At 43.8% G+C, this 17268-nt stretch overlaps 1 protein-coding gene across 1 annotated transcript in view; it reads left to right on the top strand.

Annotated features, from left to right (window-relative positions):
* The window catches only part of ENOX1 (ecto-NOX disulfide-thiol exchanger 1), a 246523-nt gene that overhangs the window by 162784 nt on the left and 66471 nt on the right, over window positions 1-17268 (top strand). Inside the window, exons 10-11 of the mRNA XM_068984510.1 lie at window positions 12301-12408; window positions 16275-16331. Of these exons, the coding sequence (XP_068840611.1) occupies window positions 12301-12408; window positions 16275-16331 (165 nt within the window). The remainder of the gene's footprint in view (window positions 1-12300; window positions 12409-16274; window positions 16332-17268) is intronic.

Raw genomic sequence — 17268 nt, 5'->3', positions numbered from 1 at the left:
CCTGAACAGCAGACCTTGTCTCTGAATATTAATCCCCAAGAGTGCCCACTCATGGAAGTTAAAAGTCACTTGACCTTAGTCTCTCCATTTTTGCAAAGAGGATGGTGACAGCGCTTTCATTTAACTTGGTACCCTTTGCCATTCAAGGAGCCTCCCATACTTAATGGATATTCTTTAGTCTCATAATATCCCTCTCGTGAGTACTGTCATCTTTGTATAACATGTGAGGAAAGTGAAAGACAGGAGGTTAAAATGACCCTGCAAACTACACTATTAAAAAATCATCTGAAGAAGAGAAAACAGATTTTAGAGTCTTCCAAACCCTTTTTGTTATCTTCATGAGTCCAGTAAGCAGGACATTAATTGATGTGTTGCTTTGCAAATGATACATCATTCCTCATGAGACAGTTGCGAGGGAAAGAGGAAACCAGAGCAGTAAGTGGCTTGCTCAAGGTCACACAGCACGTCAGCAACAGAGCTAACCATATTAACCTTGAAATGGTTATCTGGGGCTTCTTTTTTTTTTTTTTTGGCCTTTTCACCAAACCTTGGCTGTACTTCTTTTCATAATGTTGCCTTATTGGGGTATCATGTATCATGGTTAAGCAACTCTACTGGATTGTACAAATGCCAGAAAGTATCTTGTCTTTCACACAAGGCCCTCCCAAGAGGATATCCAAGTAATGGAAATGGTCTCTAAAACCCTGTCTGATGACACAGTCCTCCACCCCAAGGTCATGATCTCCTCTCCTGCCCAGACAGTGGGCTGCCTGCCAGCTGTGTGCCTGGTGTAACTTGACAGTCAGGGAGGATCCGATTTTAAACATCCTCCTCCTCTATGTGACAGGCTTATTTTCAGTAATAATCATGAAATGAAACAAGTAATAATAATGGCCAAGAAAGAAATACAGTGAAATTTTTCTGATATTGAATTTCACATATATTATGCCTACAGAATTTTAATAAAATAGTATAATGAAAAGGGAGAAAAATCTCAACTATCTATTAAATCTTTTTTTTACCTCACTTAGCAGTTTGAACTTTGGTATTTTGATTATAGTTAATATATTACAGTATGTCTCTATAAAGAAAGGTGAGTGCTGAAGAACTGATGCTTTTGAACTGTGGTGTTGGAGAAGACTCTTGAGAGTCCCTTGGACTGCAAGGAGATCCAACCAGTCCATCCTAAAGGAAATCAGTCCTGAATATTCATTGGAAGGACTGATGCTGAAGCTGAAACTCCAGTACTTTGGACACCTGATGCGAAGAGCTGACTCATTGGAAAAGACCCTGATGCTGGGAAAGACTGAGGGCAGCAGAAGAAGGGGGCGACAGAGGATGAGATGGTGGGATGGCATCACCGACTCAATGGACATGAGTTTGGGTAAACTCCAGGAGCTGGTGATGGACAGGGAGGCCTGGCGTGCTGCAGTTCATGGGGTCGCAAAGAGTCAGACACGACTGAGTGACTGAACTGAACTGAATATATTACAGTATGTGATTGGCCAGTAAATACATGGATCTTTGAGTGTTGTTGTTCAGTTGCCCAGTTATGACTCTTTGCAGACTCGTGGACTGTAGCAAACCAAGCTTCCCTATGCTTCACTATCTCCCGGAGTTTACTCAGACTCATGTCCCTCAAGTTGATGCTGCCATCCAACCATCTCATCCTCTGTCACCCCCTTCTCCTCCTGCCATGAATCTTAACAAAACCAAATGCAAAGGGTACAGTCTAGACAACTGTTAGTGCCACTGATGTAACATTTTCTTGATTTGTCCTTTAGTTTTAAGGCAAACAGTTAACAATTTTGAAAGAATTTATATCAGCTTGTAAAATATGAAAATTCAGTAAAAATATTTCACATAAGAAATCAATTCTGCACTCAACAAGAAATGGTTCGTGGTGCTCACCACATTTCACTGTTTCCAATTTTTGACATAAAATTTCTTTAAGGGGTCTTGTGAAATGAAGTGAAGTAAAGTAACTTAGTTCTAGTTCTTAGTCTTTGCAACATCTGTGTTCTCACTGTTTATTTCGAACCTGCTGTAGAAATCTAGGAATTTGTGTAGTGCTGCAGGGGTTGGGGACAGGGTGTCTTAGATGAGCTCAAGTGCTTTTAAACCCCAGAACCAGGCTTAGCTGAGTCCTGTGTGAGTCTGTGGGGGTGGGGGAAGGTTGGCGGGGAGCAGACTGTGACACCAACATTTTCCAAATTAGTTTCTACATTAAGTATGTTTATTAAAGGGTAAGAGATGGAGCAGTACTCATTTGAAGCTTCCATATATGTTGAATCTTAACAGTAAAGGCAGCAACTGTTTAGGTTTTAGGTCAACAAAGGATTTCTATCAGGATGGAGTGTTTTGTCCAATTTTGTTCGAATTGCTGGTACATTGACAGTCAATAGATGGACCTTTGGATAGTCTAATTTTTGTCCAGTTTTGTGCAGTTGCACTTACTTATTTCCTGTACTGAGTCCAACAGTGCCTAGAGCCCCACTGTGGGACCCCTACCACTGCCTGCATACTTAGGCCCCCAAATCCTCATCTCAGTAGTTCCCCGTGTTTCCCACACTCTTGAAGTCTTAACAGTCATCGTTCCTGCTCCCCTCTGGAAATTTTGCACAGCTCACAGAATTCATGGATTTTTTTCCCTTTCCTTGCAACCAGGGAGGTGCCAGTGTTAGGGACCAGCCCCGGGGAACCTGGAAATGTTCCTGCTCCAAACCCTTGCCCTCTGGGTTGCACACTTCCCCTCCAAAGAATCTACAAGCCTCTCCTTCCCTTCACCCACTTCCTGAGATCTTCCTCTGATGTATGCATGCTGTGTGTGTCCTGGGTCAGATGCATACATTCAGAGAAGCGGACCTCCATCATAGCACACTGCCCTGGGTGGGTGGCAGGGTGCCCATGTTTCACAGGACCACCCCCTCCCAAGGATCCACACCCCTCAAAACACTTCTGCCTTCTACCCCAGTCTCCGAGAGCTGTCCCAGAGCACCCCTAGACATGACTCCAGGGTTCCCGGTCTTGACCTCTCAGAGGACCAGCCCGGTCAGACCTGCCCTTGGGCTGTTTGGCTCCGGCCGACATCAGGATTTGTGACAGTGGGGTCAGGGGATAGCACCAGACTCCAAGCATCTCTCAGTTGTAAATGAAACCTGATCCCATCATGAGCAAGAGATTGCCTTTCTGCCTAGCAATGAGAGTGGCATTTAAAATTCAATATCAGAAAAGATATTGACGAGATTAAGGGCCTGAAGGAACTGATTTATGAGGAAAGACCCAAGGAATTAAATATGTATAGCCTGGCATAATAGGATATTAGGCTCAGAGCACAATTTCATTTCTATGATCCGATAGTCCTGTTATCAGTCATCTGAATGGTGGGGCTCTCTCCGAGAGATGTTTCTCCCCCAGGGGTCACCGAGCTAGAGGTGGAGAGGGAGGTGCCCAGGTGGACCCTCGGGTCTCAAGGTAAATTGAAGTGCACTTTAATCCACAGGGAGAAGCAGATGACATTTTAAAATTTTATTTACTTATTTATTTTTGACCGTTCTGGGTCTTTGAGGCTGCCGAGGCTTTCTCTAGCTGCAGCTAGCAGGGACTGCTCTTTTTCGTGGTGTGCAGGCTTCTCATTGCAGAGGCTTCTCTTGTTGTGGAGCCCAGGCTCTCAGGTATGCGGGTCACTAGTTGTGGTGCCCCGGCTTTGCTGCTCCATAGCAAGCGTGATCTTCCCAGACCAGGGACTGAACCCATGTCCCCCGCCTTGGCAGGCAGAGTCTCACCCACTCTACCACCAGGGAAGTCCAAAGCCAGTGACATTTTAAACTAGAATACATTTTGAGTCGTCTTAGCCTCTCATGTGACCCCCAAAATTCAAGCTAGTTCAATTCCATCTTTTCTTTTTTTTCTTCTTCCAAGGAGAAAAGTGAATGTTGTAGGTGCCAGGTGGTAACTGACTATCCTTCCCCCAAGCGGGGTTTCTCTCCTTTGTCAGGAATACTGCTAGCTCTGTCTGCCTTCAGGCAGAGCCTTGTGTGTGTGGTTGGCGGTCACTATCAGTGTGTATCTACCTCGTGGCATAAGTTCATGTGACTTGCCACCAGTGTAAATTTATAAAGTTCTCCACCACCACCATGAAAGGCACAAAGTCAGTGTTCCATTTAGGGACCCTCTCAGTTTCACGCCAGCCACCACCTCCATGCCCCGGCAGCTCACCACTCCTCCCAAAGATTCCTGAGGTATCACAGTTCTGTGAGCATCTGCTTATCATTCAACTCATTGGAAAAGACCCCGATGCTGGGAACGATTGAGGGCGGGAGGAGAAGGGGGGGACAGAGGAGAAGATGGTTGGATGGCATCATCGACTCAATGGATGTGAGTTTGAGCAAACTTCAGGAGATGGAGAACAGGGGAGCCTGGCGTGCTGCAGCCCATGGGGTCGCAAAATGTCAGACACGACTGACTCAAGAAACAACAGCTCATCATCAGACGTTGCTGGTGTACTTCCTACTGTGAATTTGCTCCATAGCCCATGATTTTCATGGGATCGAACTTTATACTATCTTTTAGTTATATAGACTTCACTTTAGTGACAAACGTATAAAACGTAAGCAAAAAAGACAAGGAGAGAGTTACAGTTTTTAAAGGAAAGTGAAATCCACCATACTGCTCACAAAGGGTACATAAAAGGCATGTCCCATGAGGTACAAAAACAGCCTCACTCCGTAAGTGGAAAATGGTGATTGCCTAGGTGGAAGTCCTTGCTAGGAGAGTTTCAAACCTGGTGTGTCCTCATTTCCCTCTCATATTGAGGGTTTGATGGTTGCCAGGGTAGAAAGTGCAGTTTGAAGCAGGGAAATTGAGTTGGGCAAGCGGTAGACCTTTGCGAGACGCCATGGCTTCAGGTCCATGACTTAACCTCTGGGTACCCATGATTTGCCCATCTATAAAAATGGAAATGTGACCTCACTTATTCTGGGGCTCCAAATAACATTTGTAATGCACTTGGAATTTGTCAGAGAGAAAGACCCATTACACACCGAAGTATGCATCCCCAAAGAGCATTACAAATGATCCTATTAAATCAGTGGCCTGGAAACATCAAGACGTGTCAGGTACTGCATTTATTTACCTGTTATTGTCCGCCCGAGTGTTTGCACTTGATTGGCATATGGATAATTGTCTAATTGGAACAGAGTCAGTTGTAACCACCAAAAAATGTAATAGTGCATCTGTTTAATGCCACACTCTCCAACGTTAAATTAAAATTATGCTGCAGTCAGCCAGTCCAACTGAAAGGCTCTTCTGATTAAGTTCTTGCTGCCTGTGAACTTCTGTAATTGAGGCACTTTGGTACTTAAAAATTCAAACCGGAAAGAACATTATACAGTTCCATAAATTTCAAGAGAAAAAAGACCCAGAAAGCCTGACTTAAATTATCTAGTTGCAGACTATCTCATTGTTTTTATAGGGCATCTAGTCAAATAAGGAATAGCAGTTCTGAATTACCACTGTTTTGAATACATGAATATTAGGTTCATGAATTGGTGTTTTGTAAACAAAAGAAAGAGTTTGAAAGAATGCAGACAGTAGTCTAGGGGTGTGTTGATTTTGTTTTTCCTAGTGGCGGTTTTGGTTTATTTGTTTGCTTTTCGGTGGGACATGGGGAAGAAATTACATAATTATAAATTCACTGATTGGGCTTCTTTAGACTTTCAAGAAATATTCCCCTGTAGCTTAAGGACAGTATCTATTACTTTCAGAGTAATGAATCAGAATGCCTTTAGTGGAACTGCTGTTTTCCTCTGAAGCTTTCATATACCCATATGCCTGGAACAATAAGTTACCTAGTGATAGATCAAATAGTTTTTGTTGCTGAACTTGTTTTAGTTTGGTGTGTGTGTGGCGGTGGGGAGGGGTGGTTTCATTTGTTTTGTTTTTTGCTAGATTATGGCTTAATCTCATAGAATTGGGGGAACCAGAGCAAATATTCATTTACCTCTTTACTCATTCATTCAGCACCTACTATATATTAGAGGCAACCCATTTATGGCCTCTACCCTTGGTGGATGTAGTCTAGCTGGGGAGATTCCTATGAACTGCAATATGTCATATAAAAGTGCTTTGGGAAGATGAAAGAAAACTAACTTTGCTTGGATGATTGGAGGGGGTCTTTATTGAGGAAGAACCCCAAACTACTGCAAACAGTTGTGCAGGCTTTGCCCTGAACAGGACAGCAGGCCAAACAGGTGAATGGGAATAAGAATAAGCCCCTGCTCCACTGCCCACCCAGGTGCCTTAGTGAGGGGCCCTGTCTGCCTAGAGGGGGCAGCTCTTTTCTACATTATAAGTCATCAAATGATTTGATTTCAGCCTAAAAGCATTCTTTAAGTTGACTTAAGTGGTCATTGCAACACTGTTTACAATAGTCAGGACATGGAAGCAGCCTCAGTGTCCATCGCCAGATGAACGGATGAAGATGCGGTACACATATACAGTGGAATACTACTCGGTCATAAAAAGGAACAAAATTGGGTCATTTGTAGTGATGTGGATGAACCTGGAGTCTGTCATACAGAATGAATTGAGTCAGAAGAAAGAAATATCATATATTACTGCACATATATGGAACCCACAAAAATGGTACAGTTCAGTCCAGTCATTCAGTTGTGTCCAACTCTATGCTACCCCGTTGCCTGCAGCACTCCAGGCTTCCCAGTCCATCACCAACTCTCAGAGACTACATAAACTCGTGTCCATTGAATCAGTGAGGCCATCCAACCATCTCATCCTCTGTCGTCCCCTTCTCCTCCGGCCTTCAAACTTTCCCAGCATCAGGGTCTTTTCAGATGAGTCAGTTCTTCACATCAGGTGGTCAAAGTATTGGAGTTTCAGCTTCAGCTTCAGTCTTTCCAATGAATACTCAGGACTGATTTCCTTTAGGATGGACTGGTTGGATCTCCTTGCAGTCCAAGGGACTCTCAAGAGTCTTCTCCAACACCACAGTTCAAAAGCATCAATTCTTTGGTGCTCAGCTTTCTTTATGGTCCAACTCTCACATCCATACATGACCACTGGAAAAACCATAGCTTTGACTAGACGGACCTTTGTCAGTAAAGTAATGTCTCTGCTTTTTATGAAGAATGGTACAGATGGACCTCTTTGTGTGGCAGGAATAGGGATGCAGCCGTAGAGAACAGACATGTGGTCCTAGGTGGGGGAGGGGAGGCTGGGGCAAATTTAGAGACTAGCATTGATGTATACACACTGTGTGTGTGTGTTCAATCAGTAAGTCGTGTCCAACTCTTTGAGACCCCATGGACTGCAGCATACCAGGCTTCCCTGTCCTTTACTATCTCCTGGAGTTTGCTCAAATTTATATCCAGTGATGCTATCTAATCATCACATCCTCTGCCACCCTCTTCTCCTTTTGCCCTCAATCTTCCCCAGCATCAGGGTCTTTTCCAGTGAGTCGGCCCTTCGGATCAGGTGGCCAAAGTATTAGAACTTCAGTGAATACTAAAGGTTGATTTCCTTTGGAATTGACTGGTTAGATCTCCTTGCAGTCCAAGGGACTTTCAAGAGTCTTCTCCAGCACCACCATTCAAAAGCATCAATTCTTCAGAACTTTATATCTATCAACTGTCATATCCATCTTTATGGTCCATCAATTCTTCAGCCTTCTGTATGGTCCAACTGTCATATCCATACATGACTACTGGAAAAACCATAGCTTTGGCTATATGGATCTTTGTCAGCAAAGTGATGTCTCTGCTTTCTTCCAAGGAGCAAGCATCAATTTCATGGCTGCAGTCACCATCTGCAGTGGTTTTGGAGCCCAAGAAAATAAAATCTGTCACTGTTTCTACTTTTTCCCCTTCTGTTTGCCATGTACTGATGGGACCAGATGTCATGATCTTAGTTTTTTTAATGTTGAGTTTTAAGCCAGCTTTTCACTCTCCTCTTTCACCTTCATCAAGAGGCTCTTTAATTTGTCTTCACTTTCTGCCATTAGAATGGTATCATCTGCATATCTGAGGTTGTTGATATTTCTCCCAGCAGTCCTGATTCCAGCTTGAGAGTCATCCAGTGCAGCATTTTGCATGATATACTCTGCATGTAAGTTAAATAAACAGGGTGACAATATGCAGCCTTGTCATACTCCTTTCCCAGTTTTGAAGCAGTCCATTGTTCCATGTCTGGTTCTAACTCTTGCTTCTCGACCCTCATACAGGTTTCTGAGGAGACAGGTAAGGTGGTCTGATACTTCCATCTCTTTAAAAATTTTCCACAGTTGTGATCCACACAAAGACTTTTGCATAGTCAGTGAAGCAAAAGTAGATGTTTTTCTGGAATTCTCGTGCTTTTTCTATGATCCAACGGATGTTGGCAATTTGATCCCTGGCTTCTCTGCCTTTTCTAAACCCAGATTATTCATGTGGAAGTAAAGCCTAAAATCACAGGGGATCAGAGAGAGTATGAAATGATTTTAAAAGATGAAGAATCTTGATATTATTAGACTGACAGATGTTAGAAGGCTAGGTAATGTAAAGTGTGGGCACAGTAACTCATCCAGCACTGGTGAGCGGGAGACTGTACAGCCATTCTGTAAAGCCGCTTTGGCAGTGAAATCCTCAAGCACGTCCTGTGAACCAGCAGATCCACTGCTGGATACACACCAGGGAAAGTCTCCCACAGGTCCAGAGGGACAAGCACCAGCATCTCCCACTGTAGCCCTGACGGGGCAAGAAATGGGGGTAATCTGAGTGGGCTTCACTGGGAAAGCAGAATAGGTATACCTGGGTGGACATACCCCATAGACTATTACGCAGCCACCAGAGGCAGTAGTTAGAGATAGATACATATCAGCGTGGTTATCTTAAAGGAATAGTGGTTAGTAAAAAACATAGTAAACAAGAAACATGGCACAGCCACTTACATGCAATTGCATACCCATAAGATAACAGTATATATTTTGGAAAAACACATTCAAATAAAAAAGAAATTAAAAACAGTTTCCTGCATATGAGAAGAGAAGGAAATGCAGATGATTCCTTGGAATCACACTTTTTGATTTAAAAAATTAAATTGAAATTACAATTTAAATTAAAAATTTAATTTAATTCCATGATTCCACGGAAGAATGAGATAAGATAGATGCTAACCTGGGAAGTGAGGTCCAGGGAAGGGAGAGAGAGAGAGAGAGAGTGAGTGTGTGTGTGTGTGTGTGTGTGTGTGTGTGTGTGTGTGTGTGCACACGCATGCATACATGCACACACTAGTCATGTTTTGAATCAAGCAGTGTTGTAACGTGTAGGTGAAATGGCAGACTCCAGTAGAGTTCTCGCCTCTTATTCACAGTGTTGGTAATGACACCTGAGAGTTGTGTCCAAGTAGTTTTCCTCTTTGTCGTTTCCTCAACCTTAATTAAGTTCATTTGCTTTTCTTTTTCTTATTACTAAAGCAGTGTCTGCTCCTTACCAGACTTACCAGAAAATTATAAGCCAGACTAACAGAAAGATCCATGAACCTACTCACCTACAGACAATATCCAGATGCTTTTTTGTTTTGCAAAATTCAGTGAAGCCCTCATGCAGGGAACGGTATATTATGAGTTCCTTCTGTGTCCAGAGACACTTGTGTAACTTCATTTTTAATGGGTGCCTGGCTTTCCATTGTCCAGGGGCGCCGTCCTTAGTGTGGCCAGCCCCCCTGCAGCCAGACATCAATTGTTTCTAAATTGTGCTACTTCGCTTACAGCAGTGAGTGAACAGGAGCTGTTGAAGATAATTCCCTGTCCTCCATTCGGCTCATTTTTTAAGGAGTCTTCAGGATTGGATTCGAAATTGTCTAATGACACAAAAAATCCGCTCAGCATCATGGAAGTCAGAGCACCAGATCCCTTCAGAACCATTCTGGGGCTGGTGAATGAGAATAAGGAAACAGGATCATTCCCCACCATTTGGAAAGGGTTATTTTCATTACTTGTCATGGTGCCAAAGTACAATATGGCCCCCTGGTTTCTGCACTGTAATCAATTGGTGCACAATTAAGCCACATACCGTCTAAAGGGAGCCTGTGTGGGCTGTGTGTATTGCCTCATATGGGCAATGTATGATAGGGGCAGGTGGTGAAATAAGAAGCACTGAGTGTTTTCAAAACTACAGGGAAATCACTGTTTATATTTAAATCTATATCCCGCACCAGGTGAGGGGCCAGGACAAGCAAGCCCAGGGGTTAAGATACAGTGTGTTTTTCTGAGCGCTTCCTGTCTTCAACATACCCCCTAAACTAGCGGATTTGAAGATTTGATTTAATCCTTCCAGTTGGTAGGTTTAAGCCCCAGGAATCCAGTGCCAGTGTTTATTCCAGCCTTGGTAGTTCAGAACTGGCCAGGCAGCTCTGCAGCCAGCTTGTCAAGCCCCAGAAGCAGCAGCCTTGGCGTGGAGATGACTACGCACTGACATTTCCATGTCATTAGGGCACCACTTGTTTTGTGCCGGAGCAGAAGAAACCCACGTTTGTCTTTGCAAACTAGCCCTCTGTTGTCAAGAAGCTCTGAATAGACACACTGTTTCCAGGGCCTGTTTGGAAGCTCTTGAATGTGTTCTCCAGCCTGTGTCTATATTAACAGAGAACTGCTTTACAGAGAATTAGCGCTGGGCAGCCCCATCCTCCTGGCAGGCCAGGTGAGCCTCTGCGTGAGATACAGTTGATGGGGGCAAGGACCGCTCAAGCTTCCAGCAATGCCTTCCGTGCCCTGCTTCCAAATAGCAGTGCAGGCCATAGCTGAGTGTTTTGACAGCTTATATCAGCAGTTTTCTCAGCTGATATATTGATTGCAGTTTGGACCTGAGTCCTGCTGATCTAATAAAACATCACCGTCATAACAGAGAAAGTAAAAGTCTTGTTTGTGGCCCCAGCCACCTGGCGAAGCGGCTTTACAGAGCTACTCTAAAGCTAGCTGTAGGGTCCAATGTAAACTGATGTAACCTTGAGCGTGGACTAATTATTTTCAGTGTTTTTTTTTTTCTTTTAATGTAATTTCTTCAGTTATCAATGTTCTCATTTCTTACCATGATTCTGCATGTCAGGTTGGTTTATTTTGCTTCCTTGGTTCTTGTCACAACAAACATTTGGAACAATGGACTAAAGGGTTTAAAACAACAGACAAGTTACAGCTCAAGGAAACAGATATTTTATCAGACAGATAGTCCCCAAGACACGGCAGCAGGCCAACCCTAAAGGAGTCATAGTCCTCTCCCAAGACCTCCTGTCTTCCCCCTCTTTGTACTTCCTGTTTCCTCCTTTGGTTGTGCCCTGTGCAAAACAGGGCTTGTACCCACCACCGGTCAATGGAAGGGAATGCAAATAGGCATAGGCTCAAGGCTGATTGGAGAAGGCAGTGGCACCCCACTCCAGTACTCTTGCCTGGAAGATCCCATGGACAGAGGAGCCTGGTGGGCTGCAGTCCGTGGGGTCGCTAAGAGTCGGACACGACTGAGTGACTTCACTTTGACTTATCACTTTCATGCATTGGAGAAGGAAATGGCAACCCATTCCAGTGTTCTTGCCTGGAGAATCCCAGGGACGGGGGAGCCTGGTGGGCTGCCGTCTATGGGGTCGCACAGAGTCGGACACAACTGAAGCGACTTAGCAGCAGCAGCAGCAGCAAGGCTGATTGACAATCGCAAGTTATATAACAGCAGGTTCTGTTGTGTATGTCATCTCATAATTGAGTCTGTTACAATCAGATGCATATATGTGTAGAATATTCATGAACCCTTAATGGGCTCCTAGCTGCCTAAGGTTACTAGAGGAGGCGCCTGTGGTTAGTTTGTATCCCCTGTGTGCTAGGGCACATGTTCAGGAGGTGGAAAAGTCTCCCTGGTTATTTTGCAGCACATCTCTGAGCTCTCCTGGGTGCCTCTGGGATGGGGTTTAGAGATCAGCTTGCATCCTTTCTGGCTAGGGCACCCCTGGTTGCTCATGCCTAACTTCCTACCTAACATGCATTATTTTTATAAATGTGCATCTGTTCAAAGGGAAACAAAGGTGCCCTCACAGACACTGACACAAGCATTGTGCATCAGTGTCACCAACAGCCTGAGGCTGTGGCCTTAACTGCATGCTCATTACCCTATGTGAAATGCACATTTTAAAAAGTCAGCTGAAGTCCAGATTACACTTTAAGGCATGCACAAAATTTTTTCTTGTGTTTTGGAATGGATGTTCTGATTATCTTACAATATTCCAGTTGGCCTGCTATCTTATCGTAAACATCCTTTAATTTCACAGCAATTGCTGACCATCCAGGAGGAGTTGAACAACAAAAAGTCAGAACTGGAGCAAGCAAAGGAAGAGCAGTCACACACGCAAGCATTGCTCAAAGTCCTCCAGGAACAAGTAAGTGAAAGCCACAGCTCCGACCCACGAATCAGTTCAAACACAGACACACGCTTCCCCGTGTTTGACGCATGCGCAAACACTGGATGAAGTTAATCTCTAGTAGGATTAGCCTAGACCATCCCAACCTCCCAGCTTTGCTGCGTGGGATTTTTAATCTTATCTCCAGCATCTCTCTTCTCACTTTGGTACCTCTTAGGCCATTCAAGCCTTCCAGCGATCTGTGAAACTTTCTTCCAGAAGACAGATGAATTTTGATTAATTTTTAAAACATTGGCGATGCAGATAAATTTCAGAGCAAGCAGCTAGTTTCATCTTAAATCTAATCATGAGGAAAATGAGTTTAGCATAGCCCATGGTCCTCCTACAGACATCTGAATAAAAAAGGCTGATTCATAGCAACATTAAAAAAAAAAAAAAACCCACAAAACTCTCCCCTATGCATCAGGGCACTTATCTAGCCAGGGTGAGCAACAGACCTTTTATATGAAGTTTGTAAATCTGATCATTTCATCCTGGCTTTCTCTGATACTAAAGTGTGGCCTGACATTGATAAGTGGATTTGAAAGTATTGTCTTACAGCAGGGTAAGATGGATTGCTTGGCAGCTGAGTGAAATCTAAGCCCCGTTATCTACACAGGAGAAGCCAGGCAAGTTCCTGAAATACTTTCCTATTTCTGGCCTTTACAGGCTGCCCATGAAGTAATGAATGGCAAATGGAAGGTGGAAAAAAATCACATGTAGTAGCCCCAACCCTTTGGGGGTAGTCAAATTTAGATTGCTTTAAAATTTTCACTTACCATGATATATGAGGAGGTCCTTTGTACAACATAAATCACTTCAAAAGTGATTTTTTTTAAAAAACTATGAAGTTGGGGAAGTATGACCCTAGTCCACTGTGACTCAGTCACTGTACAAATGATTTTTTAATGGTTTGAAATCAAGAAAATATATTTTCAGTCACTTTCTTCTAAAAGTATCAGTGAATTGTGAGAGAACCTTGAAGGTATTGGATAGTTTATAAGTTTTTTTAGCGTTGGAGGAAAATCCTTTCTTAAACTAATCATTATCTTTATGTGATTAAGACAGATTCGGTACCATAGACTGAGTCTGACTGTGTATGGTTTTGGAGAAGTTAGATTGAACCGGGAAACACTGATGACTAAATTCACAGTGACCTGCTGTCTAAGAGACCTGCAGTCTTTCTTCCCTTCTGTTCTTTCTTCCTTTGCATTATGAGAAAGCTTCCAACAAACTGGAGCAGATTTGGTCCAGATTTGCACCTGATCAAACATACATGTCCCTGAGCTTTGTCGTTTTGTGTTTTCTCTCCCTGTCTCTTTGATTTACTGGGATGAGGAGGGGTGAATTCCTCTGCCTCTAAAGGACTCCAATCCTTTATGTTGATTTGAAGTCCAAACCCCAGTCATAGAAATAGACTCTAAGTTTTACAGATCGCATTGCTATATCCTTGTCATGACACGCGTTTTTAAAGAGCAGTGAGCACATAAGCTTCGGTGAAGCATCACACTTCATTCTCCATTCCTTAAAAAAAAAAAAAAAAAAGATAAATGGGTAATGTGCAAGAGATTCAGAACAGCTAAAATCATTGAAGACCTAGGAAGTATGACTGAAGAGGAAGCATTTTAAAATCTGCTGTGCTAATGGGATGGCTCTTTTTCAACCAAAGGCCCCGAGAATACAGAAGTCTAAGGGGGCCCGTTGGCTGCTGTTTTCCCAGGAGCCCCTCAGCTGGTGCCCCCATCAGTCATCTTAGAGATGAGAGCAGGCAGTGGACATGTTCCTTCTGTCCCCGTAGAGCCACCACCCACCCACCTACACACACACGTACAATTAGAAACACATCCACCTCTGCATGGGTTTCCCTGGTGGCTCAGATGATAAAGAATCCGCCTGCAATGCGGGAGACCCGGGTTCAATCCCTGGGTTGGGAAGATCCTCTGGAGAAGGGCATGGCAACCCACTGCAGTATTCTTGCTTGGAGATCCCAAGGACAGAGGAGCCTGGCGGGCTATGGTCCACGAGGTCGCAAAGAGTTGGACACGACTGAGCGACTAACACTCACTTTTTGACACCCTCTTCTTAAGCCCAGGTGTCCTCAGACATGTTGCCAACCTCTCCATCTCGAGGTGCACAGCAGCTCCAGAGGGGACAGGGGGTAGGCTGGTGAGGGCGGAGAGGCCAGCCCACCACCCCAGGCAAGGAGGACACGTGTGGATCCCACAGCAGAGAGCAGGCAAATGGGGAGTGAGATCTCACACACACACACACAGGGCAGAGTGAAGTAACACTAAGCAGGACAATGGAATTTATTTAAGCAGAAGGAGAGCGATGGGTGTGTTTGTGCTGGGAAACATGTGAAGGTGGGACAGGGCTTTAAATAGAGTCCATTCCTTCCGCTGAAAAAAACAGCAAAACCGTCTTCAGAGCCAGCCCCGCTCTTAACTCCCGGAAGCATGAGTTGCAAGGCGGGATGAGCAGCGAGGGAGATGGTGAGGGCCGCCCATGGAAAGAAAATTCTCAGGTCGGAAAGCAGGGGTTTTGAAGTCCCTTCGTGCCCTCTGACCAACTGGTCTTCCTGTTGCCGAGGTACACTTGGCTTCCCACGTTTCGCACATGTTGCCTGCGCTCCCTCATCCTTGTTGTGTGCGGAAACATCCGTGCTGCCACCCTGAGGACTCCTGGACAGAATGTCTCTTTCTCAAGCGTGATGATGTGGAAGTGAGCCTTCTTCAGCTCCACGGGTCTGGATCCGCAGTCAGCTGCCCCGTCCTCAGCCCCTTCACATCACCATGGCTTTGGCAGAGCCCCGCTCTTGGCTTGGAGAGCAGGTGGCTTTCTTGCTGAGAGTTTGAGATCGCCTTGCAGAAACCAAAGAAGCTTTCCTGCTGACACATACACAGAGCCCAAAAGAACCAACATCTGAGTCAAACATGGTGGTGGTACATTTATTTTCTTTCAGACTTTAAGCATTTATATCGCACTGTGAGTGCTTTATTTTAGGCATTAAAAAAAAGAGAGTGCTGAAGATGCTGCTTCTGAAGTGCAATAAGCCAGGAAGAAATACCAGCAAACAGCTTCAAGGCTGCTCACCTTTGCCCTTGTTCTCTGTCTCCACATGTTTGCTTCAAGTCAGGCTGGAATAAAAATGCCAATTAAAGGTTTCCAGGAAATCTCCTGATAACTGATTACTCCTAAGCCTTCTGAGAGAGAACAGAGAGAAGGGCATTTTCAGATGTGCACTGTTAAAAATCTCAGCTTTTCTTCTAATGCCTCGGTGACCAAGGAGATGAAGTCCCATTTCTTCCTTTCCAAAAAGCAGCAAAGCATCTTCCTGTAGGCCTCCAGAAACCACGTCAGTCATTCGAATAGGTTCCCTAGGAGGACGCGTACAGTAGCACCGCAGCGCATTAAAACAAGTGAAAATACATCACTCTCGAATAATCATTAGTATAACATCATTTAGCTGGCGGCAACTTGCAAACACTGCAGGGTTTAAATTAATAGCAATGCAACGAGGAAATGAAATCATTTATTATTCTTAAGAACCAATTTTATACATTTTATGCCTATGAAACTGCTTTCTAATCTTATTATTTAAAAAGAATGACCAAGGCCCATTTATTTTTTTGCCAGCCATCAAGTTTCATAAAATATTGGCCTCAAACTGGTTTCAGTAAGACTCGTTAGAATTACGTGCTCCTTCTGTTTTTTTTCTTGTTGGAAGTTTTCTGAAGTGTAGCTTCAGATAAATCAGGGTTAACAGGATGATATGCACTTAATAGATATGCTTGCTTATTCATTTGGGTTTTTGTTTTGTTTCTTTTTTTTCTTTAAACCTGCAGTTGAAGGGTACCAAGGAGTTGGTCGAGACCAATGGCCACAGCCATGAGGACACAAATGTAGGTACCCCAAATCTGATATTTGCTTTTCTTGCTTGGTGTTGATTAAATGCTCATGAGAAGGCGACACTTTTTAACACAAAGGAAGTCAGAAACCCTACCTCTCAGTAGCTTATCAATATGACCAATGCGTGGTTTGACAATAAAATAGGGTAAGTACTATTAGCTTAGGTTACCAAATGTCAGCGTAGAAGTACTTGAGCTAATCTCTGTCATAAAAGTTCCAATCTCAATGAATTCATTCGAGCCCTTTATGTTTTCAAAGCTGTAAACTAATGTGGTGTTGGGATGGCAAATGGAATGAGACCCAGCAGGATAATAAGTTGTGTATTGCATGTGTTTGTTAGGTTTGCCTGGCAGTGAAGATGGTAGTGAAATGATTGTGATAGCCATCACAGTGAAATGCTTGCTGTGCTGAAGAGGGTTCAAAGCAAACTCCTTCTCCCAGAAAAACCCCTGAATGTGTACCTCCCTCTGTCTCTGACCCAGATCAGTAGCATGGTGCATCCTTACTCTTAAGAGAGGCTAATGGTACCCGATCCCACTTGGCACCCAGCTTCTTCTCCCTATTAGTCAAGTACTCTATTTGCCTTGTAAGTTCTTTAGTCTCAGATGAAACAGTACACCGTGTAGATCATTGTCTCTCCACATGTTTGATGATTTTGTTTGTGCCTTTTCTGAAATCTCTTTGATGTCTGTCTGTATCTGACTGGCCTCATCACAGAAAATGCTTACTGAGCAGTTCTTTTCACGTAACACAGAGTCAGACATGGTAATGAATGCCTGATAAAGCTGGAGCTGAGAGAAATTACACGTCTCGTGTTCACTCTTGTTTTAATTATATGCAGTGGAGAGCCTGACATTCAGCGTACCAAAGAATCCCTCTGGAAAACTTGTTACTCCCAAACAGATACTTGACATATGATGCTTATGAGAA

This window comes from Capricornis sumatraensis, chromosome 12, assembly GCF_032405125.1.
Source record: "Capricornis sumatraensis isolate serow.1 chromosome 12, serow.2, whole genome shotgun sequence".
NCBI lineage: Eukaryota > Metazoa > Chordata > Mammalia > Artiodactyla > Bovidae > Capricornis > Capricornis sumatraensis.
The sequence above is the reverse complement of the archived record's forward strand: the minus strand, read 5'-3'. Positions and strand labels throughout refer to the sequence as shown.